This window comes from Zymoseptoria tritici, chromosome 1 (assembly GCF_000219625.1).
Source record: "Zymoseptoria tritici IPO323 chromosome 1, whole genome shotgun sequence".
NCBI lineage: Eukaryota > Fungi > Ascomycota > Dothideomycetes > Mycosphaerellales > Mycosphaerellaceae > Zymoseptoria > Zymoseptoria tritici.
The window spans coordinates 3,475,770-3,497,228 of NC_018218.1; the positions used below are offsets into that span (position 1 = coordinate 3,475,770).

General features: G+C 53.9%; 9 protein-coding genes across 9 annotated transcripts; 5 read left to right on the forward strand and 4 right to left on the reverse strand.

The window, feature by feature from the left end:
• Nucleotides 1–561: 561 nt before the first annotated feature.
• MYCGRDRAFT_98591 (uncharacterized protein) lies at nucleotides 562–1,688 on the forward strand (the record flags this gene model as incomplete). Its single annotated transcript, XM_003856358.1, has 3 exons — nucleotides 562–975; nucleotides 1,041–1,618; nucleotides 1,669–1,688. Coding segments are annotated over 3 exons (1,012 nt in total), but the record flags the coding sequence as incomplete, so codon positions are not given.
• An 839-nt stretch (nucleotides 1,689–2,527) lies between these two features.
• MYCGRDRAFT_66460 (uncharacterized protein) lies at nucleotides 2,528–6,522 on the forward strand (the record flags this gene model as incomplete). The annotated part of the gene is made up of 6 exons (XM_003856359.1): nucleotides 2,528–2,624; nucleotides 2,691–2,855; nucleotides 2,914–3,413; nucleotides 3,464–3,923; nucleotides 4,015–6,441; nucleotides 6,502–6,522. 6 exons carry the CDS (start codon nucleotides 2,568–2,570, stop codon nucleotides 6,520–6,522), a joined length of 3,630 nt encoding a protein of 1,209 aa, XP_003856407.1.
• Nucleotides 6,523–6,921: 399 nt separating this feature from the next.
• MYCGRDRAFT_66463 (uncharacterized protein) lies at nucleotides 6,922–8,422 on the forward strand (the record flags this gene model as incomplete). The annotated part of the gene is made up of 2 exons (XM_003856360.1): nucleotides 6,922–8,167; nucleotides 8,266–8,422. The coding sequence occupies 2 exons, from the start codon at nucleotides 7,197–7,199 to the stop codon at nucleotides 8,420–8,422; spliced, it is 1,128 nt and encodes a 375-aa protein (XP_003856408.1).
• Nucleotides 8,423–9,738: 1,316 nt separating this feature from the next.
• On the reverse strand, nucleotides 9,739–11,604 carry MYCGRDRAFT_107344 (uncharacterized protein; the record flags this gene model as incomplete). The annotated part of the gene is made up of 5 exons (XM_003857210.1): nucleotides 9,739–9,814; nucleotides 9,864–10,434; nucleotides 10,485–11,096; nucleotides 11,150–11,311; nucleotides 11,467–11,604. The coding sequence occupies 5 exons, from the start codon at nucleotides 11,474–11,476 to the stop codon at nucleotides 9,739–9,741; spliced, it is 1,431 nt and encodes a 476-aa protein (XP_003857258.1).
• A 358-nt stretch (nucleotides 11,605–11,962) lies between these two features.
• Nucleotides 11,963–13,040, reverse strand: MYCGRDRAFT_83894 (uncharacterized protein; the record flags this gene model as incomplete). Its single annotated transcript, XM_003857209.1, has 4 exons — nucleotides 11,963–12,640; nucleotides 12,701–12,802; nucleotides 12,857–12,861; nucleotides 12,917–13,040. The coding sequence occupies 4 exons, from the start codon at nucleotides 13,038–13,040 to the stop codon at nucleotides 11,963–11,965; spliced, it is 909 nt and encodes a 302-aa protein (XP_003857257.1).
• A 322-nt stretch (nucleotides 13,041–13,362) lies between these two features.
• On the forward strand, nucleotides 13,363–15,083 carry MYCGRDRAFT_66469 (phenylalanyl-tRNA synthetase, mitochondrial; the record flags this gene model as incomplete). Its single annotated transcript, XM_003856361.1, has 2 exons — nucleotides 13,363–13,485; nucleotides 13,699–15,083. 2 exons carry the CDS (start codon nucleotides 13,377–13,379, stop codon nucleotides 15,081–15,083), a joined length of 1,494 nt encoding a protein of 497 aa, XP_003856409.1.
• A 390-nt stretch (nucleotides 15,084–15,473) lies between these two features.
• On the forward strand, nucleotides 15,474–17,361 carry MYCGRDRAFT_53419 (uncharacterized protein; the record flags this gene model as incomplete). The annotated part of the gene is made up of 4 exons (XM_003856362.1): nucleotides 15,474–15,612; nucleotides 15,670–15,765; nucleotides 15,822–15,970; nucleotides 16,030–17,361. The coding sequence occupies 4 exons, from the start codon at nucleotides 15,594–15,596 to the stop codon at nucleotides 17,107–17,109; spliced, it is 1,344 nt and encodes a 447-aa protein (XP_003856410.1).
• A 402-nt stretch (nucleotides 17,362–17,763) lies between these two features.
• CYP-15 (putative P450 monooxygenase) lies at nucleotides 17,764–19,742 on the reverse strand (the record flags this gene model as incomplete). The annotated part of the gene is made up of 7 exons (XM_003857208.1): nucleotides 17,764–17,823; nucleotides 17,881–18,067; nucleotides 18,125–18,832; nucleotides 18,889–19,121; nucleotides 19,176–19,266; nucleotides 19,399–19,586; nucleotides 19,645–19,742. The coding sequence occupies 7 exons, from the start codon at nucleotides 19,708–19,710 to the stop codon at nucleotides 17,764–17,766; spliced, it is 1,533 nt and encodes a 510-aa protein (XP_003857256.1).
• Nucleotides 19,743–20,936: 1,194 nt separating this feature from the next.
• On the reverse strand, nucleotides 20,937–21,221 carry MYCGRDRAFT_30903 (uncharacterized protein; the record flags this gene model as incomplete). The annotated part of the gene is made up of 1 exon (XM_003857207.1): nucleotides 20,937–21,221. A coding segment is annotated over one exon (285 nt), but the record flags the coding sequence as incomplete, so codon positions are not given.
• Between the last annotated feature and the right edge of the window lie 238 nt (nucleotides 21,222–21,459).

Consider the following 21,459-nt stretch of genomic DNA (forward strand, 5'->3'; position numbering starts at 1 on the left):
TGCTGTACAGTCACAGGAGGATGTGCAATGTGCTGGAGAGGAAGACGACGGCAATGGCGGAGAGTGTTTCAAGGGAATGGACCTGCGAAAGAGCAAGCGAAGCGAGATGGAAGAGTGGAAGACTTGACGGGATCTCGCCTGATTCCTGGGTTCACACTAGCGCAGCGCGGATTCGGGTGGCTTCCTGGTGCGTGTGATGACAACTTTGAAGGGCTGATGATCAGATCTTGGTGAGAGACGTTGTTTCTGCTGGTGTTGATCTACGGTATGTGCATGTGCATTCAACAGACGATCTCGCAGGCAGAGACATGTCCAGTCTTGTTCAATAAAATACCAAGGTATTCCCGCGGTACTCATTGTGAGTTGTCCATTTCTCCACCCTCTTCGATATCCGGACACGCAAGGCCGGGCGCATATGCGACCAGGAGCCCTGTCGTTGACCCCAAACCTTAAGTTCTTTCCGGACCATCGTCACCTGCGGACAGCTGGAGAACAAGATCCGACAGCTGCCAACATACTTCATACCTCTCCACCACTCCATCCTCCCCTCTCCTCCCATGCCATGCCGCGCATCAATCTCCCACCACTGACCCGCGGCTTGCTCCTCACCATTCTCACCCTCTCGTCCCTCAACGCCGTATTACGGACAAACAAATGGCGATCCTCCCTCGACTCCATCACCTCCTCCACCACAAACTACCTCTCCAGTCCGCAATGGGCAGTGCCCTACCTCGTCCTCGTCCCGACCAAGAGCATCATCTACCCCTGGACATTCGTAACGTCGGCTGTCGTCGAAAACAACCTCGTCTCCATGGTCGTCAGCGCGGTCGTGGTCTTTTTCGGCGGGAGATATCTTGAACGAGCTTGGGGGAGTAAAGAGTTTGGAAAATTCGTGCTGTTCACCAGTTTGATACCTAACATCCTGACATTTCTCATCTACGCCATCTGGCATGCTGTCACGACATCGCCAGAGTTGTGAGTCTGCCCACACACCCGGTCCACGCGTAGTATACACTCTGACATTCTCTCCCTCTTCACAGCCCCACCCCAATCAACGGCCTCGTTGCTCTCGAAGCCGGCTTCCTCGTCTCCCTCAAACAGCTCGTCCCCGAACACACCGTCTCCCTCTTCCGCGGCACCGTGCGCATGCGCATCAAACACTTTCCCGCCGTCTTCGTTCTCTCCAACATCCTCTCCGGTCCACTCCTCGGCACTGACACAGCTCTCTGGCTCAGTCTCATCGGCTTTTCCTGCTCCTGGACTTTCCTGCGCTTCTTCCGGATATCGGAGATTGCCAGCGCGGCCACGGGAGGGGAGGCCAGTGTGATGAAGGGCGACGCGAGCGATACATTTGCGTTTGTGGCGTTCTTCCCAGACGCGTTGCATCCTGTTATCGCGCCGATCAGTGATGGGATTTATGGTCTTCTCGTGCAGCTAAGGCTGTGTACGCCATTCTCGGACGAGGCGATTGAGGCGGGAAATGAGAGTGCGGCGTCGAGGTCAGAGGCGGGATTGCCGGGGATTATGAATAGTCGGGGAGGATCAGGAGGTGGTGGACGACGGGCAGAAGCGGAGAGAAGACGAGCGCTGGCTTTGAAGGCGTTGGATCAACGATTGAGTGCCGCTGCTGCTGGGAGGAGTGAGGCTCCTGCGGTTACGACCGTGCAGGCGAGTCTCGCAACGAGTAAGCCGGAAGCGCAAGAGACGGGATCCGTGGAGAAAGACGGGAGCGAGAAGGAGAAGGAGGCGCAAATCTGATTTTGGCGATTTCGCATGGCAAGCGAGGTGCTTTGGTAAAGTTTCTGGCGCCTATGATACCCCCAGCGGAATGGAATGATGGTTCTATCTCTCAATCCTTCCAAGAACATTTCGAACATTGAAGCCTCAGCTCCATTAGAGACATTCAGATGTGTCCGATCAACCAGTCTGCAGAGGCGGAATTTGGTTTATCATGATCGAGATGGAAATGGAAGGGTCTTGGAGAACGTGTTCCGGAGCAACGTGAAGTTGATGTTTGATGTCGGTCCAGTCTTCAATTGGTAGAAGTGGATCTTGCATCTCGATCTAGCGTCCACCGAACCTGGCGACTGGTACAGCAGAGGAACGATTTCCGTGACGATCCGAGTATATGCCGGAGTTTCTTGTAGCTCTCTCATCGTGAGTTTCAATGTCGAGCGGGCACAGCAAGCTTGATGCTCATCACGCATCTGAACGGTGAGTTTCACGTCGATACGAGCAAGACTGTCAGATGCAAGAGTACAGAGAACAGGACATGGATGATAGCTTGGCGGGTACTTGATACCAAGAGTTGTACGAAGCGAATGACGTTGTAAACAGCTTCAACTTGCTTGAAGCCAGCCATTTGCCATTCTCCATCCATCTTTTCCTTGTTTACTCCCTACCGCCACCAATACGGCCCGGCATTGAGACCACTTACCCTGTTCTCAGTCCACACGTCGTGTTCAAACTCCAATCTTCATGAGTTCAATCTGAGCGGGAGCCTTTTCCTCTTCACCACCCGACCCTCGTGGTAGAGCTGCTCAGTGAGAGCACACAACATCGACGAAATGTCCGACCCAGCTCAGCCGCACAAGCCTGGCGCCCCATGGAGTGGACAGAACAAGGTAGGAGGGACGACCCGCCGGCCAGGATGTTCTTAAACATGGCCCACGCTCACACCACTCGACCAGATCCCCACAGTGGGCCAATTCATCAATCGTCTGGATCAGGACAAGAAGTCGCGAGACCAGAAAATAGATCAGCAAGTCGGAGGCGACGTCGTTCCGCACAAGAATGAGACGAAGCAGGATCAGGAGGGACAGAAGACGGTGACGGATCCGACGACCGGCAAGCAGGTGAGCGGGATTGACATACTTCTTCTATGGTCCGTCCTGACATACCCTCCTCCTTTAGGTCACAATCGAAAACGTCAACGATGCCTTTGTAGACCGAGCAAAGAATCCCGTCCTCTCCGTCCCGAACGCGAATCTAGGGAAAGACACACCTGTCAAGACAGAAGCAACACAGAGCAACCCAGAATACAAGTACAAACAGGACATCACAGCACCGCCCGATCCAGTCGCGGAGGGCACCACCAGCGATGTTCCCATCCACGGTGAGAAGACGAACATCTTGTTCCACCCTACACCATCGGTCAGCTATGAAGCGACATTCGCGAGGTTGGAAGAGCGAGGGTTGTGGATGATTGTTGGAGTGTTCTTCGCCATCATCATTCTTGGACGGACGTTTGGTGGCAAGTATCTCGGCATCATTCCTCTTGCGGCCTGCGTATCGAGTGGAATTTGGTTATGGATCAAAGAGGTTGTGCGATCTGGGAGAGAAGTCGAGTGGTCGTCGGAGAAAGAGCGCGGCAGGACGGCGACTGCGAACCTGCTGCCAGAATCTGTCGAGTGGTGAGTATACTGCAGCACTCGAGGCAATAACACAACTGATGATGTACCAGGATGAACACGCTCCTCGGTATTGTCTGGGGTCTTGTCAACCCAGACATGTTCCAAGCAGTGGCCGACACTCTCGAAGATGTCATGCAGGCTTCCGTTCCTGGAGTCATTGAGAATGTGAGAGTCGCTGAAATTGACCAAGGCAGCAACCCCATCCGCATTCTCAGCCTCCGAGCTCTTCCGGACGACCACGTGGAGGACATCAAGAAGGCCGTCCACGAGGAGAACAAGAAGAACAAGGACCCCCAAGAGGCCGCTGCTGACGAAGAGGGAGGCGACTACTACAATCTTGAAGTATCCTTTGCATACCACGCCGAACCGAGTGGTAAGCGTGCCAGCGAGAAGGCCCGCAACATGCACATGCAGCTTGTCTTCTACCTTGGTATCAAGGGGCTTTTCGGCGTCCCACTACCAATCTGGGTCGAGCTGCAAAGTCTTGTTGGAACCGTTCGTCTGCGCATGGTAAGTTTCCGAAGGGCATAAGGCTTGCGGCGTCTGAGACTGTCTTAGTCTACTTCGCCTTGTTGTCTGACCGTCGCTAACCATTAAACAGGCGATGACCCCCCAACCTCCGTTTCTCAAGACACTCACCTTCACCCTCATGGGCGTTCCTCAAGTCAGCGCCGGCTGCACTCCCATGATCAAAGCAGCGCCCAATATTCTCAACCTGCCGCTGATCTCTCAATTCGTAAACTACGCGATCGGTGCCGCCGCCGGCATGTACGTGGCTCCAAAGTCGATGTCTCTCGACATGCGCGCTATGCTGCAGGGAGACGACATCACCAAGGATACACAAGCTCTCGGAATCCTCTGGATCCGCATCCACAAGGCAACCGATCTCAGCAAGCAGGACAGGAAGGGCTCCAAGCATGGAGGCAGCGATCCTTACATCACCCTCGCCTTCAGCAAGTATGGCAAGCCGCAATACTGCACGAGGGTCATCACGGACGATCTCAACCCTGTGTGGGAGGAGACAGCGGGCTTGTTGGTCACGCCGGAACTCATCAAAGCAGACGAGAACCTCAGTGTCGAGTTGTGGGATAGCGACAGGCACTCTGCAGACGACATCGTTGGAAAGGTGGAACTGAGCATGCAGAAGCTGATCCAGCACCCCGGCAAGATGTACCCACAAGTTTCCAAACTCATGGGCATGGACGAGGGTTCAGAGATGCCTGGTGAGCTACATTGGGAAGTCGGCTACTTTGGCAAACCACAGTTCCGTAGTGCTCTCCGCACTGATGGAAAGAACAAGGCTCTGCCGGACGCTCTCAAGAATGACCCGAAGTTGCAAGACGAGAAGGGTGTCACCAACACCGACACGGACGACGCTGTGAAGACCACACCGCCTGACCCACTCTGGCCAAGTGGTATCTGCTCTATCATCATCCATCAGATCGTCAACTTGGAGTTGGAGAACGTCAAGGGTACCACCGGAAGCCGCAACGGACGAGAGTACGAACCAGCCAAGCCTTATGGCGAGGCGGCTGAAGAGGAGGGTGGAGATCTGCCCAACTCGTACTGCACAATCCTGTTCAACGATGAGCTCGTGTACAAGACCAGAACCAAGGCTGTCAGCCAGAAGCCAATCTTCAACGCTGGAACCGAGAGACACATCCGTGACTGGCGCAATGCAATCGTTACCGTCACCGTTCGCGACCAGCGACACCGCGAGCACGATCCAATCCTCGGTGTCGTTCCGCTCAAATTGTCTGACATTCTCGAGACAAGCAGTCAAGTCACCAGATGGTACCCGCTCGATGGCGGTGTCGGCTTCGGTCGTATCCGTATCTCGCTTCTCTTCCGCTCGGTCGAGACTCGCCTACCACCACAGCAACTGGGCTGGTCCGTCGGTACTTTCATCTTCACCTCCGAAAGGATTGTCGCCAAAGGCTACAATCACCACGCCAAACTCAAGCTGCGCACAGGCGGTTCGAGTGGTAAGATCTCTCGCTCAGCATGTCACTCCCTTGAAGGCGGAGAGTCCGGATACTACTGGGACCTCAAGTCTGCTAACGGACACGGCACATCCATCAGCCTGCCGGTCAAGTTCCGCTACCGCTCACCAGTTGTGTTCGAGTTCCACGTTGCCAACAAGCGCAAGGCCGATGCATACGCGGTCATCTGGCTGCACCAGCTCATTGACAATGAGGACGCAGAAATGGATGTTCCTATCTACCAAACTGCAGGCAGTGCACGCTTGACACAGAACTACATCACCGATGAGGCGCTCGCATCTGGCACCGTTCCTGGACTTGAGGACATCAAGGAAATCGGCCGACTGTCCTTCACCGGCCGCTTCAAGGCCGGCATGGACGAGAGCCACGAGCACTTTGTCGCGGACAACAACTCGCGCGAAACGTATGAGACCTGGGAAGCCTGCCTGGCAGAAGGTGTACGCACCCGCGTGGTGGAGAAGGAGCTCCCTGAGACCATCAAGCAACTCCATGAAGACAGTCTCACCCAAGGCCGCGACGTGCTGAGTACCGCCTCTGAAGAGGAGAAGGAGAAGTGGCTTTCCAAGGAAGGAATGGACTGGAGCGGAGCCTTTGGCGAAGATCCCGCCGCCTTCGTTGACAAGAACGGCAAGAAGCGCCGCGAACCAGGTCGTGACCCACCTCTCCAGCCCGGCGAAGATCCAGACCACGATGGCATCACGGTCGAAGGCGAAGAAGAGGAAGAGGAGGACAGTGACGACAGCGATCTCGGCGTGCAAGATGCTACGTCAGCCTCCTCTCCAACGTCCCGCAAGTCGATTGGCACGATGGAGTCTGGCTGGACAGCGGGTACGGGGGATACGTACGATACGCAGAACGAGGACCCCACGAAGCAGAATAAGCGGACGGAGGAGAGAAAGCAGCGCGGATTAATGCAGTGGAAGCCGGCGAGAAATTTGAAGTTTGCGAAGGATCAGACGATCATTGGAGCGAGGAAGATCAAGGGCAAGATGGTTGGTGGACTTGATGGGCGACAGCCGGGTGTGGTAAGTTTCATTGATTGCTTGTGGGTGATGATGTGAAGTGGTTGCTAACGTTTGATGCAGGAAACTGAGACGGGTCAGTAATGTCTTCCAAAGGCTGGAGGAATAGGCGACAATCACGACAACAAAAAGCACGACAGTCGCGGCAGAGAACAGGACGGGACGGTCAGGGTTTCCGTACGAGTGACGGCCTGGCTGGGTGCAGAATGATGATTTTGACTTAGTACTGCATTTGTTGCATTGTATCTACCCGCGAACACTCATCTGCTATCATTCACTGCACTCGACTGTGAGTGTGCCAGTATTGGCTTGGATGCCCTGTTTCCTGGTCGAAGTAGCGAGCGACTAGTACCTGTACGGCTGTTTTGGCCGTCTTGCTGTTTTTCTATCCTCAATCCTCCATCCTCCAAGGCTGGCCATTTTGATGACATATCCGGCAGATCCGAAGTGCTTCACCGCATATCTCCGACCTTTCGCTCGCTACAACACCGCTTCTTCTAGACAACGCACCATCAGTTATCAACGACGCTGATAAATCAATGTCTCCACACTAGTCGGAGCTTCGACTCGTCTCAGTGGAAGGAAGACGTCGATTTTACTGGGTCCTACCCTACGATCAGGCGTCCACCGAGATCCGCCCAGCTCCGCAGTATAAGGTATTCTGGCAGTCCCGCCTTGTAGAACTACTACTTCATCCGTTTACCACCTGCGTGACCAACTCAGCTTTCTTACATTAACGTCCCAAGACAGTCTCCACCATGGGCAGCACCGCACCTCAATCCAAGCTTTTCGAGCCTCTCCGCATCGGACCCATGAAGCTCTCTTCACGCATCGCACACGCACCGCTCACTCGCATGCGCGCCAACGACGACCACACAATTATGCCCATGGCCGCAGACTACTACTCCCAACGCGGCTGTGTGCCCGGCACCCTCCTCATCAGCGAAGCGACCTGCATCTCTCCCGCGCACTCCGGCTACCCCAACGTCCCCGGAATCTGGTCGCCCGAGCAAATCGCCTCCTGGAAATCTGTGGTCGAAAGCGTGCACAAGGCCGGCTCGTACATCTACCTGCAACTCTGGGCTCTCGGTCGCACGGCGAATGGAGACTTCAAGAAGTCCCAGAACACGGGAGATGTTCTTGCTCCGTCTGCCATACCCTTGGCGAAAGATGGTCCCGCTCCGAGAGCCATGACGGAGGAGGAGATCCAGCAGGCGATCAAAGACTTCGCGCAAGCGGCGAAGAATGCGATTGAAGCGGGATTCGACGGAGTGGAACTCCACGGCGCGAACGGGTATCTGATCGATCAATTCTTCCAGGATGTGACCAATTCGCGGACTGACAAGTGGGGTGGCTCTATTGAGAACCGAGCGAGGTTCGGATTGGAGGCGACGAAGGCTGTTGTTGAGGCTGTGGGAGCGCAGCGCACCGCGATAAGGTTGTCGCCTTTCTCTGACTTCCAGGGGATGAGGATGAGTGATCCGGTGCCGACGTTCAAATATATCGTTGAGCAACTCAGGGAGCTCAAGTTGGCGTACTTGCATCTCGTCACTTCGAGGGTCTCGGGAGGGAGTAACGATGTTGAAGAGACGGATACGCTTGATCCTTTCCTCGAGGCATACGGCAAGGACTCGCCGGTGTTGTTGGCGGGCGGCTTCAAGGCGGACTCGGCGAGGAAGGCGATCGATGAGCAGTACAAGGACTATGATGCGGCGATTGTGTTTGGACGGTAAGTTCCTGAAGGGTATACTCGGGCGCTCGCGCAGGCCTTTGACCACCGAGATCAATCACGACGGTTGCTGACCTTTCCGCCTTTTTGCTCTGCAGACTATACATCCCAAACCCGGACCTCGTATACCGCTTGAAGCATGACCTCGAGCTGACTCCTTACGACCGGAGCACTTTCTATATGCCAAAGTCTCCAAAGGGCTATGCGGACTGGCCATTCTCGAAGGAATGGGAGGAGGAGCAGAGTAAGCTGTAGAAGGCTGTGCATTCGAGACCCAGAATCTAGTCGGAGGTTTTGGGAGGACGGAGAAGTGGGAGTCGACTGTGAAGCTGAGAACTGTGAAGCTGAGACTCGGATTCCAGCCGGGATTTTTCACGAAATCATGAAGAGGTAGACATAGAAGACACGATAGAACGCCATATGACTAACATCCTCAGCGAAGAAAGCAACACACCACCCACTCCTCATTCCTCCACATCAAGCAGAAGTAATCCAGAAGCTCAAACTCACACCCTCAGCAAAACACCACAGCGCCGGCAAGTCGACCAACACCGTGCGAACCGTGTGAATGCCCAACCAAGTCTTCATCTCCTCGCGATTGCTCTGCTCAGCGGCCTGATCGGACTGCGTATTGGCCTCGATGATACGCTTCACGGGCTGCGCCATGATGGGCAGCGATGCGAGATGTGCGGCCGCCAGCACCGCGCCGGCAATGTACCATTGCGACACATTGGTTGTTTCGAGGGTTGAGTGGTTGCGCAGCCAGCGAGCGGCAAGAGCGCCGCTGAGAGTGGAGCTCACGGCTAGAGTGGCGATGAGGGCGCGGCCTTGTTTGACCTGGAGTGGGAAGGTCAGTGAGAGGAGGACTCGACGATCGGTAGAGGAATTTCACCATAGGATGCCAGAAACGTGAGAGCGGCTTGCCGGCAATGGATTCGCCTTTCTCATCTGGAGCGAGGAATGAGACTGAGAATGGTTGTCAGCTATGCCACGCTCCGGATATGTGATGCTGTCCGATGCTAAACATACGGAAGACTGGGTACTGGTAGAGAGCCAACCCAACCGTGGCAGCGGAAGTGGCCAAAGGAAGGATCAGAACCAAGTGGCCTCCTTGCGGTTGGAGAGGCGCCATTGGAAGCTAGCGCGCGCTATAGCTGTAGCGTGAGTTGAGTAAGTGAGTGCTGTCGAGATGGATCAATCCAGAGAATGCTTTGCGATGCGAGGAGAGGAGAAGAAGCAAGGACGTTCGAACTGCGCCATCCAAGTATATGTACATCGAGAGCTGCAGCAGCTCCTCATCTGCATTGGTCCAACTGCGTAGATCCGTCTGACTGCTGACCACCACAACCTGGAAGCTCCCCAAACGCGGGGTGGACAAGCACATGCGACGCGTTCCGGAGAGTTGCGGCCCGCTGGCACATGTAAAGTCAACATTCTCTTTGCTGGACTCTGTCTATATTGCACCGCAATATGTGCTTTCAGTATTCTACACAATACTTTTATGGGTGGTGGTACACTATTCTTCACAAGATGGAGCTCACCTGTTCCAACTCGAGGTCTCTAATGCTGTCTCAACCCATGACCATACCCTTCAATCCGGCCATGTCGCCCTCCTTGGCGGCAATCTCAAAGTAGCCATAGATGATCCTGGTTCGTATTAGCGAGCGCTTGCAAAGTCTGAAACAAGGCAACTTACGTGACAGCCATCAAGATACCAGTACCGCTGCCCAGAGCTCCCAGAAGATCGCTAGTGATGGACAACACTCCAATGCATGCACCACCGAAAGCAGCAGCAGTTGGGATGACGCGCTTGAGCTCCCTGTACATGCTCTCATCGCGGTGTCCAGCCATGACCAATCCCTGCTCCTTCAATTGCTTGGCCACATCGCGTGGACTCGACCCAGAAACCTCAATCCAAGTCTTACTGAAGGCAGCGCAGGCAACGATCATGTAGACGGCGAAGATGGCGGTATGAATCGGGTCCAAGAGAGCATCAGTGATGTTGAGAGGTGGGCTCATGTAGTAGACAAGACCGCTGATTGGGAGAACCTGAGAAGAACCCTCGCGAGCCTCCCACACGCCGATGAGTCTGATGAGGAGGTTCTCCGGAAGGCGGTTGTAGAGCATCTGCGAGACAAGGAAAACGTTGGAGGACAGAGCGGACTGGAGCATGATGGGCATGTTCGAGGTGTAGAAAAGGCGGACGGGGTAAGAGCCACGCATTCCACGCTGACGCGAAGACTTGACTGGAATCTCGACACGGAATCCTTTGGAAGGTTAGCTTTTAAAAGGCACTCCGTTCATCTGTTTTGCATACCTTGAAGGTAGATGACCACGCTGAAGACAGCAATGGTGGCCAGCAGGTTCATGACATTGGGCAAGTTCTGGCGGTAGAAAGCCTCACGGAGGGCCAGCTGCTTGTTCGGCCAGGTGATCAAGAGGTGGACCAGCGCAATGATGGCACCCTCGAACTCGGGACCACGGCCAGTGTTGACAGTGGTTGGAGAGAACGCTTTCCAAACGATGGACTCGCAAATGTTGGTGGCAATGAAGAGAGAGATACCGCTGCCGAGACCGTAGCCCTTCTGCAAGAGCTCATCGAGGAGAATGACGATCAGAGCAGCAGTGAGAAGCTGAACGACCAAGAGAACGCAGATACCGGCACCGAGATCAGCTGGTGGGCCGTAAAGTCCGGTAAGCACGTAAACGCAGGCCTGACCGAAAGACAAGATGATGGCAAGAAGCTTCTGAGCAGTCTGGTACAGCTCGCGATCGGACTTCAGGTCGAGGTTGACGTCAATGAGGTGGGTACCAGCGAGAAGCTGGAACACCATGCCGGAGGAGATAATCGGTGTGATACCGAGTTCCATGAGCGTTCCACGGTTACTCGCCATCATCATGCGCAGCCAGTAGAGCGGATCGGAGGTGTCTGATCATTGTCAATCCTTGCTCCATCTCTTGAGGTATCCAAGTCGCGCTCACCTGAAGACACAATGCCGTACAATGGCATCTGGCTCATCACCAAAAAGATCACCAGCGTGACGCTCGTCCATATTATCCGTTGCTGGAAAGGAACCTTGGTCTCGGGGACGGACACTTCGGGGATGAGGGGTGTGAACGGCTTCACGAGGTCGAGGAAACGGACTGCCAACAGGGATTCATTGTTAGCATGTGGTCGATAGTCGGTCGCGAAGAACAACAGGCTCTTGGGCAATGCGATGCGCTCGCGTCAAGTGCATCCATGCGATTCTGTATGCGCAATGCCTCCGCGTGAAATGGATACAAGGGGGAACACTCACGTCCAGACATTCTGTCTCCGGTTGATAGGAGCTGCGATCAGCTCCTAAGGTCTCTTTTCAAGGGCCCGACGTCGGTAATTGATCACAAGCGAATGTGATGAGGAATCGAAAGGGCGGGTGGAAAGAAGTAAAGGAGTGGTGTGTCGTGTGAGAGGATGATGGTGGTTGGAGCCGGGTGGTAGCAGATTTCCCTTGGACCAGCTGTCAATCTGGCTTCTTGGCGATTGCGGAGATGGACCCCTGATGCCGCGGACTATTCTATTCATACCTAAGGCCCATCAAAGCCCATCAAATGGGAATGAACAACTTGGAAATCTGCATGACCTCGGGAACGTTTGATCAACGCTGCAACTTGCAGCATGTACTATCTGTCGCATTGGATCTCGGGATATCTACTGCACATGCGCTGCCTGTTCCACAGCGCGACTGGATCTATCTCATCCTGTGACCTCTATCATGCCTCCAAAACGCCAACGCTGCCCATGCTGTCCGTGGTCTATACATCTATCCCCTTGATGCTCCTGTACAGCTTTTTGTGTTGCTCCAAGAAGAGAAATGTTGCGATCGTATGCGGTCCGAGACGAATGAAGCTCGGCACCCATCCCTTGAATACCCATCCAATGCCCTCACTTGCCGTGATCCGCTTGACGAGAGGAATGAAGCCATCCTTTGTGGATGCGCTCATGATCCGCGTCTTGATAACGTCGACAGGACTACACACAGTCGTTGCCACGAATCCAGCCATGAGCGACGCCGAGAAATGTGTTGTCAGACTGTCTCCCATGTTGGTGCGTTTCAACAGCTCCCTCTTGAAGACATCGTATGTTGCGAGCTGCGACGCGGTCATCAGCACCGCGCGGCTGCTGTTTGGCCAGATCCCGCGGAATATGCTCCCAAATCCTTCTTCCCGGACCATCCTAAGCAGACCATCTATTGCGTTCTTGTAGTTCCTCCGTTCGGCAGCCGGCAGGCCAGCATCGTTCTGCATGCGCACGTTCAAGATATCGGCCGGCGTCCCAGCCATACCTCCAAGCCAGCCAGATGTCGACGCCATTGCGATGAGAGCGGGAAGGGACGGTTGATTTACTCCATCGCTGAAGATCTCCTTCAACTTTTCGTATACGCCGAATCGTGTGGTACTGTAGGTGATTTGTCGTAGGAGCGATGCGGTAAGCTGTAACGGGGAGTATTGATCAGCGTTGAAGCTTTGCTACGATCCAAAGGACGACCTTACACCGCGGTAGAGCCCAGGAACGCCATCAGCCTTGACAATACTCCCGGTCATCGCCAGCATGCCCTGTCGACCAGCTCCATGTGCTTGTGTTTGCAATCGGACCTGTCAAACCGGTGAGTCAAAATTGGTTGCAGCACATGCAGCTATAGTTGTTACCTTGACTGTAAGAAATGGTCAGTGTGCTGTGTACGCTTATGGCCACTCTATCGTACGTACGAAGATCTAGAGGATGTGTTACGCATGCCGCGAGACAACTTGCGCTGCCTCCAAACCAGAGCGGGTAGTGTATTGCTCCATTGTGAACTGCCTCGCTCTTTACTGTGGTCTTTGTCGCGGCCATGTTGTCATCGCTCCATGGGTAGGAAGGATTTGTAGGTTGTCGCCGGAATAATGCGACTGCGTAGGAGGATGGAGTCACTACCGTAGGTGGTTGTTCGATCGCACGGAAATATCTGGTAATAAGTTTTGGCTGAAGCTCTACCACGCGAATCCTTGGAAGGTTACGCGAGGCTCAGTCGTTTCTAGCGGGGATAAGCGGTCATCTTGCAGCGGACTTCGGTCCATCAGTCGCCGTGCGCGTGTAAGGAACGGCTTTCGAGCTTCCTTGAGTGCATACCGACATCAATTGGTCTTCATCCCGGCATCAAGCCTCACAGCAGGACCATCGACCGAGCAAATGGTGAAGCTGAGCTGCTCACAGTCCACGCTTTGGGCATTGCCTAGCAGCTTGCGTGCGCTGATACGAGCTCGTCTCGCGGCATCCCATTCAAATGCCTTGTCGACAGGTCAGTCAAGCCCTCCCAAGCCACTTGGACTCCGATTTGCGCCTATACCACGGTTCTGCTGTACTGTCTGCTCGTCACGAGCCCTCACGACCTACAGCAAGATGCAGGATCCGGATCTATTCTCTGCTGTCGAGCTCATTCACCTCGTGGCTCCGGGAATAATTTAGTGCCCGACTAGATCCACAGAGTAGATGCTGACCATTGGCAACACAGATGCAAGACAGCAGCCCGTGACAATCGAGGGAAAAAAATATCCCGCAGACGAGTGGACTAACATTCCACCATCAATATTGGCGAACTATGGCCGAAAGCTACATGTTCAGCCAAACCATCCCATCTCAATCACACGGAAGCTGATTGAGTCTCGATTCGACGGCTTCCAAAATCACAACGATCTCAAGCCAGTCGTGACAGTGAAGCAAAACTTTGACTCCTTAGGCTTTGCAGCGGATCATCCAGGCCGCAGTAAGACCGACACGTACTACCTGAACAAAGACACTGTCTTGCGGACGCACACCTCAGCGCACGAAGTCGACGTCTTTCGGGCCAACACAAGCAACGGCTACACCATATCAGCGGATGTCTACCGCCGCGATGCAGTGGACAGGAGTCACTATCCCGTGTTCCATCAGATGGAAGGTGCCCTGACATGGGATCGCAATACTTTTCCCGATCGACATTCTCTCGTCAAGCAAATCGTCACAGACTCTGAAACCATTCCCAAGCATCATCTAGTCGTGGACGATCCCAATCCGACTTTTCATCCAGCGAGAAACCCGCTACAGACCGAGTTCCATTCAGCAGAGGAAGCAGAGGCGATAGCCACTCATCTCAAACGATCACTAGAGAACATGGTCATTGCAATCTTCAATGAGGCTGACAAAGCTCTTGCTGCTGCTGGACAGGGTGTAGAGGCCGAACCAGAGCCATTGAAGGTCCGCTGGGTCGAGGCTTTCTTCCCACACACTTCGCCTTCATGGGAGCTCGAGGTTTGGTGGCGAGGTGACTGGCTGGAGGTCTTGGGCTGCGGCGTCATTGATCAACCACTCCTCAACCGAGCAGGTGTGTCGTCAAGAGTTGGCTGGGCATTCGGCATCGGTCTTGAGAGGATTGCAATGCTTCTGTTTGGCATTCCAGATATCCGGCTATTTTGGAGCAAGGACCAACGATTCTTGTCCCAATTCGACGAGTCAAAGCCTATCAAGCGATACCAGCCCTTCAGCAAATACCCTGCAGCACCGAGAGATGTCGCTTTTTGGCTGCCCAAAGCTGGTCCACTGATTGTCGAGACTCCAGCTTCTGTTTCATCTGCGCCTTCTCCAGCCGGCGGACAGCCCACGGAACCTCCAACCTCCCTCGCAGCTCCTGTGTTCCACGAGAACGACTTGATGGAAGTGGTTCGCAACACTGCAGGCGACAGCGTTGAAGATGTTGCTTTGATTGACGACTTCAAGCATCCCAAGACCGGGCGGCAAAGCTTGTGCTATCGCATCACCTACCGAAGTTTGGAAAAGACACTCACGAACGAAGAAGCCAACTCCCTGCACGAGCAGATACGGAGCGAGCTGGTGAGCAAATTCGGCGTGGAGTTGAGGTAGAGAAATATGGCCAACATCTGGCCCCGTATATACTATTGTACAAACATGGAGCCTGAGTCGTGCCGTGATCGACAGCGCCCTCCACACTCTTCTCGCTTGACAACCGTGAGGAGCATCGCACCTTGACCATCGGTATCTTGTGCCATTGTGATGTTATTTGCCTTCTCTTGCTGTACACTCCAGACGCGATCCATAATGCTATCAAATCGAAGCCGACATATTCCGAGAAACAGGGCCACAGCACATGAATGTGCAAGGGCCGAGGCTACCCAGATTCACCTCTAGTTTTCGTGAGCGTGACGCTGTGTGGTGTGGGGAAACGGCCGAGCGGGCCTACCTTACCGTTGACTACACGACCTGGACCTCTACTCTCCCTGTGCGCTCACGAGACTCATCCACATTGACTCACGATTGTGTTGTTATTGTTTTCTCTCGCTTTCGTTGTATGAGCACTCACACATTGTTGTTCCTCAGTCTCGTTGCTGGCCGTACGGCCACCCATTGCCCAGCATGTCGTGGAAGAAGTCTAGTATGTTGTAACAATGGATCGCGATTGCTCGCATGACGCGGCTGACATTGTGCACAGCTCAGTTGATGGAGACCATCAAACATTACTCCAACTTCCCGGCGACTGGCGTGAGTCTACGGCAGATGGTACAATTTGGAAGCAATCCCTCCACTGGTATGACAGCTCCGCGAGTCCGGGATTCGAGAATGCTGATGTCGAGTCCGGTATAGGTACCCTGTTCCGAGCCTCCCAATTTCTGTCAGAAGAGCTGCCAATCCGCCTGGCGCATCGAGTACAAGAGCTGAGCGATCTTCCCGATGGACTGAATGAGATGGAAAGTATAAAGCGAGTACAGGATTGGTACGCACAGTCATTTGAGGTACGAAGAGACACTGCAACAGACGGTTCGAAGGACATGACAGTTGACTCAGTCGTCAGGAAATCACCACGCTCTCGAAGCCGAACCTCAGCACAGAGATCAAGGAACGACTCTCGAGACCAGCAAAGAGCAACGGTAAATCACGCATACTCAGCGAGACTACCGCCAATCCGAGTATCAAGCCTGGGCAGTACAAATCAGACATCAAGAGCTTCAGGAACGGTGGGAACGGCGAGAACGGCGCTGCGAACGGAGCTGCAGCGAAAACACGAGCAGCCGCCACGCGGCGCTACTTTACCGCGGCAGATGACGGCGACTGGCCTCCGGAACTGAACGACTACAACACTCGCTTCTCACAAACTCTGGACAAGATCAAGAGACGGCACGACAGTGTTGTGACGACCATTGCACAAGGAATCTTGGAGTACAAGAGGAAACGACAACGGATGCAGATTGATAACAACATTCAGGCCTTCTTGGATCGATTCTACATGTCGAGAATAGGAATTCGCATGTTGATTGGACAACACATAGCTCTGACGGATCAACGCTCACAAAATGACCCGAATTATGTTGGAATCATTTGCACGAAGACCAACGTGAAGGAGCTGGCACAAGAAGCGATTGAGAACGCACGATTCGTGTGCGAGGATCACTACGGTCTTTTCGATGCGCCAAAGGTCAGGCTAGTATGCCCGAACGATCTGAACTTCATGTATGTCCCTGGTCACTTGTCACATATGCTCTTCGAGACGCTCAAGAACAGCTTGAGAGCCGTCGTGGAAAGGCACGGTCAAGAGAAGGAAGAATTTCCGGTGACTGATGTGATCATCTCGGAAGGACGGGAAGACATCACTATCAAGATCAGCGACGAGGGCGGTGGTATTCCACGAAGCAGCATCCCCTTGGTGTGGACCTACATGTACACAACCGTGGATCAAACGCCCAACCTCGACCCGGACTTCAACAAATCCGACTTCAAAGCACCCATGGCCGGTTTCGGCTACGGTCTGCCTATATCTCGGCTTTACGCTCGCTACTTTGGAGGCGATCTTAAACTCATCTCCATGGAAGGGTACGGCACAGATGTATATCTCCACTTGAACCGTCTAAGCTCCAGCTCGGAACCGCTGCAGTGACAACGACCAGTCATGAGGGACGAATGGAAATCGCCGATCGATCACGGTGAGGCCTCGATACCTTCGCTCCAGGGATTGGCGCGCGTCGGAAGACAAATCGAGAAAGGAGGGAATGCTGCAGCAGTTGGAGGCGAGCACGATCGCATTGCGGGCTTGACAATGGCTTCGCGGGCGATGAAGTTGAAGGCTGGTTCGAAGAAGGGGTCGACAATGAATTTGGGATACCGCGAGATTAGCGCGAGGAGACAGGTTGGCGATGCCGAAGGCGTGGTGAACGCACAGTCCAGTGGGAACACGCCTTGGTGGAAAAATGTAGGCATGGAGGAGGGGATGTAAGAGCTGGCGATATTGTGTTTAAAAAGGAGCACAGCCGCCCAGGTGCTGGGCAGCGTCTTCTCTTGGTGGGCACTGCTATTCTTTTAACAGCGGAACCGGTCACTCCTGGCGTATCACCAGTCGCTGATTTGTTAGGGCTTGGAGGAATGTACAGAGGCACGACGACATGGTTGAGATAATTGACGAATGCCGAAAACGAGATCATACTTGAAGACTGCGCAGTCCACATCTTCCTCCAGGCGCGATCGCTGTCGTGGGAGCGAGTGATGTCGTGCCACTTCAACGCCGGCCTCTACCGAACGTGCTACATGTACGAGTTCAATCCCTCACAGCCTCGGTGAGCTTCACTAGCAGCGCCGGCTTCCACCACAACGTGAACTGTAAGTCACGTCAGCTAGGCAGTCCCTCTTGTTAGGTTGGTCCAAATCAACGCACCACCTGGCAACGCTCCAGCCAATCGTTCGACGCAGCATCCAACTCCATATCGAACGTCCAGATCATCTTGGCGACGATCAGGCGCAGCTCAGCGTAGGCTAGGTTCTTGCCCAAGCAGTTCCGCGGTCCGAAGCTGAAGGGCTGGCAGGCCGAGCGCTTGTCGTTGGCGTACTTGGGGTCGTCCAACCTATCATACGTTCGTCAGTAAAAGCTCCGTTGATCGGTACTCCAAGCGATGACATACCATCGTTCCGGGATGAACGCATCGGGATCCTTAAAATTCATCTCGGAATGGTATGCAGCATACTGGGAGATTGTCGTCGAGGTGCCTCCGGGCAGGTAGTATCCAGAGACCACCTCACCGCCCTCGGGAATTTTCCGGTTGAAGCCAGCGGGCACAGGAGGGAAGTATCGCAGCGCCTCCGAGATGACCGCAGCCAGGTAAGGAGCCTTGCTGACCTCCGCCACGTTAATATCGTGATAGTTATTCCAACGGCCACGGACCTCCTTCTTGAGCTTTTCGAGCACACGGGGGTTCCTGCAAAGCGCATAGGTCGCGCCGCTAAGCAAAGTCGCTGTCGTTTCAGATCCCGCATTAATGAATAGCTGCGCATTCGAGTCGAGCTCTGCTCTGCTCATCTCATAGCCCTTCTCGCCATTGTTGGCCAGAATATGGCTCATGAAGTCTGGACGCTGGGTCTCTCTGTCGATACGTTTCTGGACCTGCGATGAGATCCATTTCTGGTAGTTCACACGGACATTTGGGGATGGTATGGTCTTCTTGTCCACGAGCAGGCCCATGAAATGCTTCGCGAGAGGGAACTTTCGGAAGATGTAAGTGAAATGTATAGCCTTTAGACCTTCGAGCAACATTGCGATGTATTTGTGGGTTTCTTTGTTTTGGAGGCAGCCGAATGGCTCTCCAAAGAGCAGATCCGCGATGATGTCGAAGCTGACGGGAGTTAGTGACGCAAAGGCATTGTTTGGAAGATTACGGGGGGCCCGTACGTTGTCCAATTGTACCACTGGGCCATATCGACAGGTTTCTTCTCCGTGCGGATGGTGTCCCTCAAGCCATCAACCAGTTGATCGACGTATCTGTTGACCAAAGGCTCTTGCTCGGTCAGAGCTTTCTCGGAGAATGCGTTCGAGAGCAGTCTTCTTCCTTTCGAATGTTGCTCATCTTTCGCCAGCAGTATACTCGGGGCTCCGTTCACAGGCGGCGGAAACCACGCTGGATCCTGAAATGCGCATTAGTGATGGCGGGAGGATCTGTGGCCGGAAGAGATCAGAACCTTTTGCGTATTGAGATGACCTTTTAATTTGCCAGTTCTGAATCCATAAATATCACCCCAAGCAGTCTCTCCGGATATGAAGGACACCTCGCTAGAATCACAAAGCGCAAAGTCAGCCATTGCTCGCAACGGAATACAAGGTGCGGCACAGGCTGAAGCCTGCTGACACGGCCCAAGAGATGATCTCAGACTGAACCGCAAAGCCTCTGTCTTTGAGTCTTACTCGGGCGAGATACGGACAACCTCTCCATACTGCTTGTGCAGATCGACTGTCATTTTGGCCGTGGTACCAGCCAGCATATGACGGATGTATGGGATCCGGGAAAGAGCGTTGATCCTCGGGCCTGGGATATGCTTGAGAGGACTGAATAGAACATGTTGTATAGCAGTCACGACAAAGTACGCGGCGGCCTATTGAGTCAAGCGCTGTCAGTACAAACACAGAAAACAGTAGAAGTGGTTCACTCACCAATGCAACAAGTAGTCCTACGATAGTCCAGGGCTTGCCAGCAAGTCGATCACGAAGCGAGTCCATCCTGTACACGGCAAGAATTTGGAATGAAAGAAATATGTACTGCCTTGTCGATCCGCCTCGATGTCGAGACGAGAGGGAAACTTTAAGGCAAGACAGTATTGTAAACTGGCGGATTAGATCGGATGGCGACAGCGCATCTGCTAATGCAGACGGATACGGCGGCAATTCTTCTGATCCTCGCAGGCATGCACCAAATTGCATTAGTGTCGGTGTGGTGCCCAAGAGTGCTCAGCGAGGTGGTGCAGGATTGTCATTGCGTGGATGCCGCCAGTTTGAACAGCAAGTAAGAAAGCTGCCGTGGAGAGCTATTGGAGCCCAGATGTTATTTGGCGCTTGGCCAATCCTTATTTGGCGCTTTACCTACAACCTCGCATTAGAGCCTCCGGCGGCTAGAATAGTTTTGCTAACCTTTTAAACGAGCCTATGCCTCACGCGCTCGGGTATCGTACGCCCGTCGCTGTCCTCGCAAGCTCAGGCTCCTTAGTACTCACTTCCCTCGTTGCGATGCGCTCGTCGCCTCGCGAAGTCGCAACTTCGGCTCGCTTGTCCGTGCACTACTTACATTACGTGAGGGAAAAGCGCCAAATAAGAAAAAGTTAAGCGCCAAATAACACTTAGGTATTGGAGGCTCATCCGGGTCATCCTTGCTGACTTGACACGGCCACGCTGCACACCGCGCGGTCTGCTGCTCAGATGCTTTCAGCTCCTCCATCGTCATGTAGACCGGGTCATACTATTTCGGGCTGATCTAGTTCAGCCGCTCGACAAACGATTGGTGAGGCGGAATAGATCAGCAGCCGACAGAGGAGGAGCAGAGGAGGATGTGCTCGCACGCTGCAGAATCCCGGCTTCGGAAGATCGGCAGCCGTCGGTAGAGCTTGGAGCATGCTGGCCATCCATGCTGACCAAGACAAAAGTTGTGAGAGCGAGCATCATCCAGCAGTATTTATTGCCGACCAGACAATTTCCATGTCAGAAGTCCAGATTGGCGTTCATCCGTCTGACAAGACACTCGATGCTTGATTGTATGGATGCGACGGTGGTTTACATCGGGATCTGGCCGATCCTCCGACAGCTGTATGCACCGTGGAGGAAGAATTCGGCGGTCATTCCGCTTGCAGCGAAATTTCCGCTCCCATGGGTTCTGGACGATGTTGAAAGAGCATCTTGTAGTACACGATTTCCGTCACCTCTACCACGTCTTGTGGAGCAGTAGGATCAGCCGGCCGTCGCATGACAGCAACTGGCTTGCTCAGCTTCTTGACTTCGCCGGCCATCCGCTGGTGCTTTCCAATGAAAAGAAAGACGCGTTTGCCATCCCAGTCTGAGTTCTCCCCGTGTTCTGCCGCTGGAAAGACAAGACGTCCCAGGCTCAGCGCCTGCACCGCACCGCTTTCTTGCTCCTCGCTCAATACACTGCCCTGTAGTTCCACGATTGCGAGGCCGGAAGGGGTCTCCAGAAGTTGTGGAAGAGGATTGTCCACGGCAGTATTGCTGCTCGGCTCAGAACGTCGAACAGATATCGTAGGCATGTTTGCGATGTGTCGTGGTCCACAGAAAGTTCAGTGCTCGCAGCGATAGCGCACTTGAAGTTTTGTGTTTTGTTGCTTGCGATTGGAGAAGGAAGTGCTCAAGGGGCACTGAAGTTGCCAACGGACCGTCAATTTCGAGAGTGTCCCGACTGTCCTTTGATAAACGCACTCCGTCCGCGACACCGGTCAGACTGTCGATGCTATATGCCAACCGACG